The sequence below is a fragment of the Coffea eugenioides genome, chromosome 4 (assembly GCF_003713205.1).
Source record: "Coffea eugenioides isolate CCC68of chromosome 4, Ceug_1.0, whole genome shotgun sequence".
Classification (NCBI taxonomy): domain Eukaryota; kingdom Viridiplantae; phylum Streptophyta; class Magnoliopsida; order Gentianales; family Rubiaceae; genus Coffea; species Coffea eugenioides.
The window spans coordinates 42,030,664-42,043,053 of record NC_040038.1 but is presented as its reverse complement, the minus strand read 5'-3'; the positions used below and the strand labels follow the sequence as shown (position 1 = coordinate 42,043,053).

The following is a 12,390-nucleotide window of genomic DNA, read 5'->3' as shown; positions in this document are numbered from 1 at the left end:
ACCACCGTTCAACTGAAAATCCAAATCAAGACAAGACCCAAATTTTACTTTCTTAATTCTCTCAAATCTTGCATATTCATGGAGGAATTTATCACTGTTATCATCCCATCTCAAAAAACTCCATGAAAGAACAAAATATACTACTCCACTTTAGTAGCATAATATTAATGGGCCCCAATCAGGAGAGCTCTGCAAAACTACTGGGTTTGGTGAAATTGGGAAGTTAAGAGAACAAATTGTGCTGTGGCTTTGTACCTGGCAAACCCAGGCGTTATTTGGGTGTTACCCCAAGGGACAAATTCCTCAACACATCCCCCATGGTAGGCCTATCTACCCCGTAGTCTACCAAGCATTTCTCCGCTGTCTCCCCCAATTTTTTCAAAGAGGTTGGTCTTATTTGACCTTTGAGATGCGGATCTATAATCTGCTCAAGCAGCCCCTTCTTCTGCCATTCCAGTGCCCATTCACCTAAATTTACTTGCTCCAGGGATAACAATGGATCCACGGCAGGCCTAGCACAGAGAACCTCAAATAGCACGACCCCGAATGAGTAAACATCTGACTTGTTTGTAAGCTGCTGCCTGCGAAAATACTCTGGATCAAGGTAGCCAAAACTTCCTTTTACACCCGTGCTTACATGGGTCTCATTCAGACATGGGCCAGACCTTGACAGTCCAAAATCTGCAACCTTAGCAACATAACTCTCATCAAGCAAAATGTTTGTTGATTTGATGTCACGATGAATGATCCCTTGCGCCGAACCTGTATGAAGATAGTGGATGCCATTAATTCTTTGTCAAAGGATTTTTTGGTGCTCAATCTTCCTGCTTGCTGCTTCTTTCTCAGTCTTTCAAAGTCAAAAATCTTTTTGCTTTTTTATTTTCCTTTTTGCAGCTCGAAGAAAGTTACCGCTCACACACCTCCATCTCTGCTTTCTGGTTTGCTGCACCAGTAGGTGAGAGAGAGAGGGAAAAGAAATAGAGAAGGAAAGAAGAAAAAAGAAAAGTAAGATTAACAAAGATTGGTGTTGATTTTGCTTCAGTTTTTCTACTCCAAATAGTTCAGGAGAAAGAAGAAAAAGGAAGAACAAGGAAAAGAAAGAGAAAAGAAAAGAAAACATAAAATTACCACGTTACCCTTGATGTATTGTTATCACACTCGCTTGTCAAGCGTGTGTAATTCACTTTCCGTTAAATTGGACGATTTCCGTTCATTATTCAAATTAGTCCAAACCACGAGGGGGTTCTTTGTAGGTTTTTAAACAATGAGAAGGTTTTATGATAATAATCCAAACCACAAGGGGGTTTAGTGTATTTTACCCTAAACTATATGTTTTGCTTCTCAAACAAGCATATTCTTTTTGACAATCAACTTTCCACTTATTCTATGCGGAAAATTTTGATGGGTTTTTGGGACATAAGGCAGCAGAAAAAATAAAAATTTTTCCCAAAAAACCACTCAAGATCACCCTAGGTTTTGCGTATGGTTCAAGAAGAAAGGGAAAAAACAGATTACCTTAATCTTTGTGACGTTCCTCTGAGGTATTGGAGAAGACAAACAACCCTTTGAGCAGTTCAGATGTCCTACCTCTATCGAAATCCACACGAGAGTGATATCTGGATCGTCTCTACGATTTTTGTGTGAAAGTGATGAAAGTTGCTAGCCTTTCTTTTCACCTTTCCTTGTCTATTTTTTCTCTCTATGTATGTCTCACATATTTTTCATTCTCCACTCTCTATGTTTGTCACGAATCCTTTTTTCTTTAAAAAAAGTCATAGGTTTTTCATCGTACTAATAGAGATAGGATTGATAGAAAGAAAAAGAAAAGATAGGTTTTTATTGTTTGATTACAAATCAAACGAAAATTTATCCAATAACAAACTCTATCTTTCAGCTATCTGATAGATAGGGGATAACTATTTTCTCCTATCTGTTCAAATAGGTTTGGAATTTATTTTCTTTGTAATTAAATCCCAAAAGTATCTTATACTTTATTTTCAAGTCTTCACTCGGACACATAATTTTAATCCAGAATCAAAACTCTAATGCGTGTGATCCAATAGGCTCCAAAGGCATTGGCAATAATTATGACTTATAATTCCCAAAAAAAATTAGATAAAATAAACAACTTTATTTTATCATTAATTGCAATAATTAATTAATTCATAATTATAAATCATGAGCGATGTCTAGCAACACATCATGACCACCCAAGTACCCGGAATTAGTCAAGGGAATTTCGACCTAACCTTTCCATGAAAAGTTACCATGTAATTATTATCCTTTCACCACCGATATCCAATTAGTCAGAGAATAAGGAATAAGTGTCAATTCCCTAATGACTAATTAAATTTACTAGTTTCTAGAATTAACCCTAGATTAGGTTAACTTGAAAATATTCTTCAATTAACCTAACGTAGTCGACCTTTTAGGGTTAATTTCCCACTAGTGGCCATCCGGATATCAACTCCCACTATCTGAGTGGTGAATCCTATCTTGACCACTCATTATCTTTCCGTGCTTCATACTACACCCAATCTCTATTCTCTAAGTTACTCTCAATAAGTATAAAATATAGTGATTCACACTCAAGATACTATGGTGATCTCAAGTTGTAGGATCATTTACATAACTTTCCACAAGAGATACAACCATTGGCACTAGATATATATCCTAATGGGATCTCTAAGTGGATCATTCCAATGTATTTGTACTTTACAAATCATCTACACATTAACCTAGGTATCTATATACCATGGTTGATGAGAACAACCACTACTTACATTAAGTAGAGACTAATTGTATACTAGTCTTTCCATACTAATGATGTCCTATCTCATTAGTACTATGACTAGGAGAATTTAAGAATATTACTATAAATGTGATTGATATCTCATAGTTATCAATACTTGTAACTACTATCACATCAGTAAGTATTCTAAGGACTTTATCAGTTATATTTAACATATAAAGAAGAAGTTATTAAAATACAAAACATAATAAGAAATGTATTAAACAAAATCATTGTTTTAGGTCATTCATTCCAACAAATTTGAGTGAAGGGAATTGGGTAAGATATATGTATAAAGATTTGTGAATGATAGTTTGAATACAAAATACTATAATACCCATATTAACCAACATGTCCGTCTGAGTTTGAGTACCATGGATATATGTAAATCTAGTGTGTTAGAAGTACCATGTAAATTTCATTGCAGTACAATGTGATTGTGCTCAAGGCATGATAAGTTGTAAAGATGCGCTTCTGGTAAAATGAAATCTATTATTGAACTTTAAATGACTAAGTGATTGAATCATGGACTCATGGCACGAGTTAGGCAGTTTATAGCCGAAAAATAGGGGTGTAAATGAGTCTAATTAAATCGAACAATCTAGTATTCAAATTTGTTTGATTATTTTAACTAAAACTTGACTCATTTATTGTCGAGCCGATCTAGAATGAGTTTGTTCATTGAGTTTGAAAATTATTAAACATAAAATGTTGTTTAAATTAGACTTGACTAGTTAACGACAATTTGAACAAGCTCTTACTAGGTTGAGCTTGATTTGAGTATCGAATAGTTTAGTTCAACTTTTAACCCTACCTGTAAAAACCATTGTGGCTAGAATCATAACCATATGTCTACATGGCTAGGGTTCCATTTTGAATCGAGAACCGCATCAAATTAGACCGTATCCAAATTGAACCAGAATTGAAATTTGGAATTGGGAACCGAAACCAAGAAGGGAATTGTAGGTAAAGCTATCGATTCTGGTCCTGTAAAAGTATAATCAGAACCGCCAGTTTCGGTTCTAGTTTGGAATAGTCTGATAAAGGTCGATAAGCTTGGCCTAAGTCAAAGTTGTCCTCCTTGGAAATACTCTTAATGTCTCTAAAATCGTGTGTATCTTTTATTTAAAATGGTTACTAACATTCAATAGTGTGATGAAAATTTCATAAGGTTTGTATCATTTTTTTCCTTATTCAAAATCTTGTTTTTTTTAATACTTTTTTTTTGGTCACGTTCTCTCTATCTTAAATCTATTGTCACCTTACTTTCACATCAAAATTTCTAATGATAAATAATTAAGTATAGCCATAAGTAACTAGAAACGAAAGTAAAAGAATCAAAATTGCAACCGTAAGAAATCAAAAATATAACTGGAATCAAATCTAACGGTTTTAGAATCATTATCAAAACCGTCTTATAGGGTGCAATTTTGATTTCACTTCTTCAAAGAATTGGAATCGACGATTTTAGAACAGTTACCATGTATCCCGTTTAATGACTTGAGCACCTTGGTTTAGATTTTAGCTAGTAATGTCCTAATTATTTATGAGAAATTCTATGGCCCCTCTAAGAAATAATCACAATTTAAGAGTCCACGTTGCAAATGATTGAAATTATTACATGGTCCAAGAAATAGTCCCAATCTAAGAGTCCATTATTTTCAGCCCTTGATTAAAAGTTAAAACTCTAATGTCGATAAAGGCTTGATTAATCCTCAATCCATCAATTCAAATTTCAAAAACTTTAAAGCCCGGTTTTGCTCATACCGTTGCAGAATTTAAAAAAGAAAAAGAAAAACTTTAACGGCTACCTTTGATAACTGTGCCTATATATCAAGGTTCTCAACCCCTAACAAAACCTAATCCTCTTTTTAAGATAATACTCTGTCATTTTGAGTCTTAGTAATAAACAAAGAAACATTTCTCTGTAACGAGGCCAAACAAAGAAAAAGGGAAAAAAAAAAAAGAAACAAAATGAGGGAATGCATTTCAATCCACATTGGTCAGGCTGGCATTCAAGTTGGCAATGCCTGCTGGGAACTCTATTGTCTTGAACATGGCATTCGGGTAACCTAATTTCCTATTCTCTTACTCAGTTCTACTTCTTGTTTTACTCTAATTTATTGAACCTACCTTTTCTGGAATTAGCTTTGCATTTTATTTTCCTGGTTTGTTTTGTAACTAGTATTGGGATTTGGGATTAACCGTTTCCTTAAACCATCTCAATGTCGATATTTTTGAATGATTTCTGCATTTTCTTTCTGGGTTTGTGTATTTGATGAATTAGGATTGACCCTTTTCTTGAGACGCCTTACAATTGCATTTTCTTAAACATTTCGGATTTTGTTATGTTCGGTTTTGGCATAGTGATGGGCCCTTTTTTCTGTAACCACCCTAGGATTTCAATTTCTTGAATTATTTTCGGCTTTCCTTTTCTGAGTTTGTGATGTTTATTTGATAAATTTGCCATTTCTTCAAATATTTCTATTTCTTTTGTCTCGGTCTCTGATGTTTATTGGGGTATGGAACTAGCGATTGACTTTTTCCGTAAGCCATCTTAAGTTTTTCATCTATTGAACAATCAAAAATTGCATCTTTTCTGGGTTTTTAATGTTTATTATTGTTGGCTAGCTAGACCCTTTTGTTGAACCACCACCTTATAAAGTCTTTTTTCTTGAATTATTTTGACTCTTTTCCTTCATGGTTTTGTGATTTTTATTTATACTGGACTTGATCTAATTGTTGTTACATTGTTTAATGCAGCCTGATGGACAAATGCCAGGTGATAAGACAGTTGGGGGAGAACATGATGCCTTCAACACCTTTTTCAGCGAAACAGGGGCAGGGAAGCATGTCCCTCGAGCTGTTTTTGTTGATCTTGAGCCAGCTGTCCTTGATGAGGTGCGAACTGGTGATTATAGGCAGCTCTTCCACCCTGAACAACTTATTAGTGGCAAAGAAGATGCTGCTAACAACTTCGCTCGTGGCCATTATACCATTAAGGAACTCAGAACCATTTACCGCTCATTTGATTTATGATTTCTGGTTATACTTTTATGGGTTATTAGTGTTAATAGTGCACATTTTCCTTTTTCTGGTGTTTGGTTTTGCTAAGTTGAAGTAACTTCTATGCTTAAAACAATTTATTTGATATTACTAAATTTATTTGTCAATGATGATGGGAACTTTCAGTTGATGATTCAGAAATTTCATGGTGATTGAAGCCATTTAGTTCTGCCATGCTTGTTTGAGTGGCAACAGCAACGAAGCAAACATTCCTGATAAATGAGTATTGGATCATGCATGAGCTATTGTGATATTAGACTTTGTGTATGCCTCTTTATTACTGTGGGAGTGGGAAATAATGGAAAGCAGTTAATCATTCCTTAATAATCAATCTGAATGTGGAAGGTGGTATAGGAGACTATGGTGTCACCATTTTGTGGCCAAATCACTTCAATTAACCATCCAAAGCAATTTCCCTTTTGGTTGTAAGATTCTTTATGTGGAGATAATTTAAGAAGTATTCACATATTGGTTTTCCATTTTCACTTATTCCAAAACTTTGGTAATGTTTTAATGTATCTTTCATTCTTGGTCTCTTCAGTTGGGAAAGAAATAGTGGATCTCTGCCTGGACCGCATTAGGAAGCTAGCTGACAACTGCACAGGATTACAAGGATTCTTAGTTTTTCATGCTGTTGGTGGTGGAACTGGCTCTGGCCTTGGTTCATTACTGTTGGAGAGGCTTTCAGTTGACTATGGCAAGAAATCAAAGCTTGGGTTCACAATTTATCCCTCTCCCCAGGTCTCAACAGCTGTTGTTGAGCCTTACAACAGCGTTCTTTCCACTCACTCGCTCCTTGAGCACACAGATGTTTCAGTGCTTTTGGACAATGAAGCCATTTATGATATTTGTCGTAGATCACTGGATATTGAGAGGCCTACATACACCAATCTGAACAGGTTGGTTTCACAGGTATGAAATATAATGACATTTATTCTGGCCACCCTTATTACTGTTTGAAAGTTAAAGCTGTTTGCACTTGTTAAATGTGGAATAACACTACATGTCATGGCTAGTCCATTCATTTGTCTTGCTGGTATGTTTGGTAATGTTGTGCCTTGTTTTTTGAAAATTCTAGAATCTGATGTCAACTAGAAGTAGAAAAGGATGTCAAATGGTGAAATAGATCATCAGCTGACCAATGAAGATCCCTGATTGATGCTTGTCTTTGAGCATAATCTGTCTTTTGCACGCAGGTGATCTCCTCCTTGACAGCATCTCTTCGCTTTGATGGTGCTCTTAACGTGGATGTTACTGAATTCCAAACGAACTTGGTGCCATACCCACGTATCCATTTCATGCTTTCCTCCTATGCACCTGTTATTTCTGCAGAAAAGGCATACCATGAGCAACTATCAGTTGCAGAGATAACAAACAGTGCATTTGAGCCTGCTTCCATGATGGCCAAATGTGATCCTCGACATGGAAAGTACATGGCTTGCTGTTTGATGTATCGTGGTGATGTGGTTCCAAAGGATGTCAATGCAGCTGTTGCTACTATCAAAACAAAGAGAACCATCCAATTCGTGGACTGGTGTCCGACTGGATTCAAGTGTGGAATCAACTACCAAGCTCCCTCAGTTGTTCCTGGTGGAGACTTGGCCAAGGTGCAGAGGGCAGTTTGTATGATCTCAAACTCTACTACTGTAGCAGAAGTGTTTTCAAGAATTGACCACAAGTTCGATCTCATGTATGCTAAGCGTGCCTTCGTGCACTGGTATGTTGGTGAGGGAATGGAAGAAGGCGAGTTTTCTGAGGCTCGCGAAGACTTGGCTGCTTTGGAGAAGGACTATGAAGAAGTTGGTGCAGAGGATATTGACGGTGAAGATGATGATGAGGGCGACGAATATTAGACTTGGCTCCACTGACTTCACCAATCGTGACTCGCAGGCAATGGGAAATTAGACTATCTGTTAGAAAAGTTTAGGGACTATTTTAGTACTAGACATTGTAGTTCTAATAATTTTAGCAATGATGCACTTATTCAGTCTGGTAGTATGTTACTCTAAGTTTATATGTTCAAGTTAGTGTTGGGACTACTTCAGTATTGGACATTGGAGTTTTAGTAATTTTAGCAATTGTGAACTAATTTAGTCAGAGGTACTGTCGTTTCAAGTTTATACATGTAATCAGGTTAGTTTTGTTGCACACCTAAAGGGACACATCTAAAAAGAGAACTTGCACAAAAAGTTCCAGGCATTTACTTCAATCTTTGGCTGATAGGAAATTGGCAAAGATTTTTCAGTGCTTTTTTGCTAGCCGGGGGATAATAACTAGCCAATTATACTTTTTTTTTTCATCTTTTACCTCAGCTGTTTTGTGACAAGCACTATCCCACAGAGTTCTGTATTTATTCGACTAAATGAGATACAAGAAATATGTTTTTAGATACATTGTGCATCTTAAAAGTGCATGGAAGTACCTAAACGGTGAAGACTATCATTGCTTCAAAAAGTTCAAGTTGCATTTAGTTGTTTTTACCAGAATAACTCTTAAACTTTAATGTAGTACAATCGAACTCTAATAGTAAGTTAACTTATTGTTAGGTTAAACCATGTCAAAACCATATTCTAAGTAATTGATAATTATTTAAATTTTGAACCAAGTAGATAATGTAAAACACATAAATAAGACTGAAAACCAACTCCCCTTAGACAAATTTTCTCAATTTTTTTTTGTTTGATAAAGAACCATAGATTTTATTATCAACTAATGTCCACATTAAGAGGGAAAATGACAAAGTCTGGGGGAGTAGAATCCCACCTAGAAGCATTAGCTTATATGTTTTGCATGGCAAGCCAACAGCTATATGCATAACATTGTTAAGTTCTTGGGATCCAATTGGCTTCCCAAGTTCTTGGGATCATCTAAAAACTAGACCAATCTCAAATTGATCATCCTCCAATGAAATAATGCTCTCAATGATTGCTTGAGAATCACCCTTGAGGATAATATCTGTAGCTTGAAGCTGAAGTAGAGCATGAAATGCAGTTTTAGCAGCTAAAGCTCCAGTAGCCTTTACTGATATAACACCATCAACTTGGTTTGTCAGTCTAGCTATGAAATTATGAGAATTAATTATCTCTTATAACTACTCCAATGCCACAGCAGCCTTCATTTTGAAAAACTCCTCCATCAAAGTTGGCCTTCAAAAAACCTTGCTGCTGTTTCATCCAAGATGTAGGGGCTGAAGTAGGTATATGAGAGCCATGTAGCGAACTCTGAACGGCTTCTTGGTAATCTTTCCAAAAACTAGTTGCAAAAGAGACTAGTGAAAGTTGATCTTTAGAAGTCCCTTCAAATATTTTCCCATTCCTGTTATTCCATAAACTCCACAAAATAGTAGCAACAAGTCCCATGTCTGACGCATGCAGGAAAAGGAGAAGGGAAGGAAATCAAGATGAAAAAACTTGGGGCCTATCTAGATGTAGCTTGCTGTAAAGATAACACAGAGCCCAAACCTGCACTGCTAGAGGGCAATAAAGAAAGATGTGATTCAAGCTATGCTTGTCAGCCAAGCATAAAGAGAAGGTGTTGAAGGTTCATAACCTTCACCTTTACCTTTATACATTAGCATAAATGTTCATAACCTTCGCAACCTTCACATAAGCATAAAGGTTCATAACCTTCACCTTTGTACATCAAAAGGGAAGTATTCTTGAGCTTATTAGTCATTACTGCTGTGTATTCGTATTACAACCACCTATTCTCAACTTATGCGGGTTAATTTCACTTTGCGCCCTTCAATTATACCTAAATTTTCAGTTTAGTCCTTGGACTTAAAAATGAGACACTATAGTACCTAAGTCATAAAAATTTTCCCACTTAAGTAATATCGTTAAGAAAATGAGATAGATTTTATGCCTAAGTGGATGTACTGTTGGGACTAAATTGGGAAAAAATTTATATTTTAGGGACTAAAATGGATAAGTTCTATATTTTAGGATAATTTGGAAATTAAAGTGTCTCATTTTAAAGTTTAGAGATCAAAGTTAGAACTCGGGGGTATAGTTAAAGGATGCAAAGTGGATCTAACCCCAACTTATGCTGGATGATAGGAGATTCAGATACAACGTATGCCAAATTAAACATAAAAAAATCACAATAAAAGTTGTTTGTTTGGTCATAACGTATAACTTAGAGATGTTAACTTTTTTCTCATTTCAAAATTTCAAAAAGTTGTGCAGTATCAGTAACAAAAGAGAAACTGCAAACATGACCAGCCAACCAATTATAAATGTATGAGTTTGTTTTAACTCGTTCGTTTGTGTATTAGTTCCATTTTGCACCTTTCTCAATTCCTACTTTGATCCTTGAACTATGAATCGGGATATTTAGTTCCACTCATCCTACTTAAGTACAATTGTTAACAAAATCTCCAAAACTAACGTTAGTCACAAGAGCAGTATGGTTGCATCTTGTAAGGGCACAGAAGGAAAATCCAATCAAACAATAAAAAAAAATCTCAAAATAAAGATGGAGTTTAGGGACCAATTAGTGGAAATCAAAGTATAATTTATGGATTAAATTATCTAAATTTAGAGTTTAGAGATTGAAGTGAGAATCAGAATATGGTTTAGGGACTAAAATGTTCCAATTTATACTGGAAGGCTGCAAAATGGAATTAACCCGCCATTTGTTGTTAAAACCAGCTTTGAGTGTTTAGGAAGTGCTAAACTCAATTTTAGTGTACTTTTAACCTCCCTTTAATAACATGAGGATAAGAAAATCATGTTAATTGAAGGACTTTTTTTAATCAATGCTCATCAGATATTTGTTAGCATATCTATTTTAATCTGATCATTTGAGTGCACACACACTACATATTTCATATATCATTCATTAGTATTTGTATAATCTCTCTATTTAATCTTAATTTTTTTTAAACAAAAAACTAACAATTGACACCCCTCTATAAAACAATGCTTATTAGATAATAGATAACAGACCTTTGATCTGAGTTTTATTTTTTAAAAAACTTTGGTCTAACTAATTTAATTAGCACGCGAATACGACATTAAGTAAATAGGTTTATAATGGATGATTATTATATCATTGACCAGTGATTATTCATTGTAAAACTCTTAGGCTCAGTTAAAATTGTCGAACAGCATGTCTCATAAATATATAGGTCACGTTATATTTTCTTGTTAATTTTTATAAATAACATCCTACTTTCTTTATAACTTGTGTTAACTTAATTTCTTACAAATCCAAGGGCATTACAAAAGAAACTCTTTACACTAAGTCTTTTTCTCATTACATGCCAAATATTTCCAACAACCAAAAATGGCCATCTTGGTAGGATTATAAAATCCTGTGCTTTCCAGCAAGGACCAAGGAGGTCTGATCATTTAATCAGAAACAAATAACTGTGCCATCAGCAACCAAGGGACGTCTGATTTTCTTGTCAGAAGTGAGTTCATGACAGCATGTTCAATTGAGCTATGTGAACAGATCCTTTCTGATTTGTTCTTCAGGCATACACGTTTCTGTGTTTTTTTTTTTTCGGTACTAACACTCGTAAGGTAATGATGATGTAGAGCACCGATTGTGGGGCATTTGAGTGATGACAAAAATATGTCATTTTCCTACGAGAAAGATGTTGAGAGGAAGAGATCGCCTTCGAGTTCCATTGTAGACGCCAAAAACATGATATGAGCATTATGTTGTTCAACATGAGAACTCAAATGCTAGTTTTCCTCCTCTTTTTTTTTTCTTTTTTTTTAAACTACGTTATAGATATAGTTAGTTGGATCCTTTCGGCAGCACGTAGGCTATCACAAATTGCATTGTTTATGTTAGGAAATTGGCTTAATTTCTTTTAGGTAGATTTCTTGTTTTGTGTGGAAGTAACTAGTTTCTTAATTGGTTTTAGTTACTTGAAGTAGTAGCTAAGGAATATTCTATTTAGTTTAGAATTAGAAGTTATTTTTTATTCTATACAAGTCTAGGAATTAGAATTGGTTTTCTATTGTTGTTTGGGTTTTGTCCAAATAATGTTCCCTATAAAGAGGTGGGTTGTCATACTACACAGGAAACACACAAGGGCACACAAGGATAACATGTAGCCTTATACATGAGTGGTGAGAGAGGGTTCTTGGGAGATGAGAACTGGTATATAAAGGTTAGATTTGGGTTCAAGTTGTATTCTTGTATAGAGTTTTTCTCTCATAATAAAGAACGGTTTTCTCTCCGTGGACGTAGACTCAATGGTGAAGTCGAATCATATTAAATATTGCGTGTCGTCTATTTTTCATACTTATAGCTTATTTATCATTAAATTGTCGTATACTTGATATCTCAATAGTTGTTTGTTCCACGCTTGGATCCTAACAAGTGGTATCAGAGTTTGGTTGCAAAACTGGGCCGTTTACAAGCACTTGGATCCCAACAAACTAAATGATTGGATCAAGAGTGTGATTGTTCAAGGTTGGGTCCTGGTTAAATATTGAGATCAAGTAGATTAGCGGCTGTTACTAATTGAACAATTTAATAAGTGATATTCTTGTTTCAATTGCTTAGTAAGAAGC

At 35.2% G+C, this 12,390-nt stretch overlaps 2 protein-coding genes across 2 annotated transcripts; one reads left to right on the top strand and one right to left on the bottom strand.

Annotated features, from left to right (window-relative positions):
• Positions 1 to 271: 271 nt before the first annotated feature.
• LOC113769406 (probable receptor-like protein kinase At5g24010) lies at positions 272 to 926 on the bottom strand. The gene is made up of 2 exons (XM_027313853.1): positions 917 to 926; positions 272 to 762 (listed from the first exon to the last, which is right to left on the bottom strand). The coding sequence occupies exons 1-2, from the start codon at positions 924 to 926 to the stop codon at positions 272 to 274; spliced, it is 501 nt and encodes a 166-aa protein (XP_027169654.1).
• Positions 927 to 4,676: 3,750 nt separating this feature from the next.
• Positions 4,677 to 7,960, top strand: LOC113767563 (tubulin alpha chain-like). The gene is made up of 4 exons (XM_027311700.1): positions 4,677 to 4,858; positions 5,555 to 5,789; positions 6,399 to 6,769; positions 7,054 to 7,960. The coding sequence occupies exons 1-4, from the start codon at positions 4,766 to 4,768 to the stop codon at positions 7,708 to 7,710; spliced, it is 1,356 nt and encodes a 451-aa protein (XP_027167501.1). The 5' UTR covers positions 4,677 to 4,765; the 3' UTR covers positions 7,711 to 7,960.
• Positions 7,961 to 12,390: the final 4,430 nt, after the last annotated feature.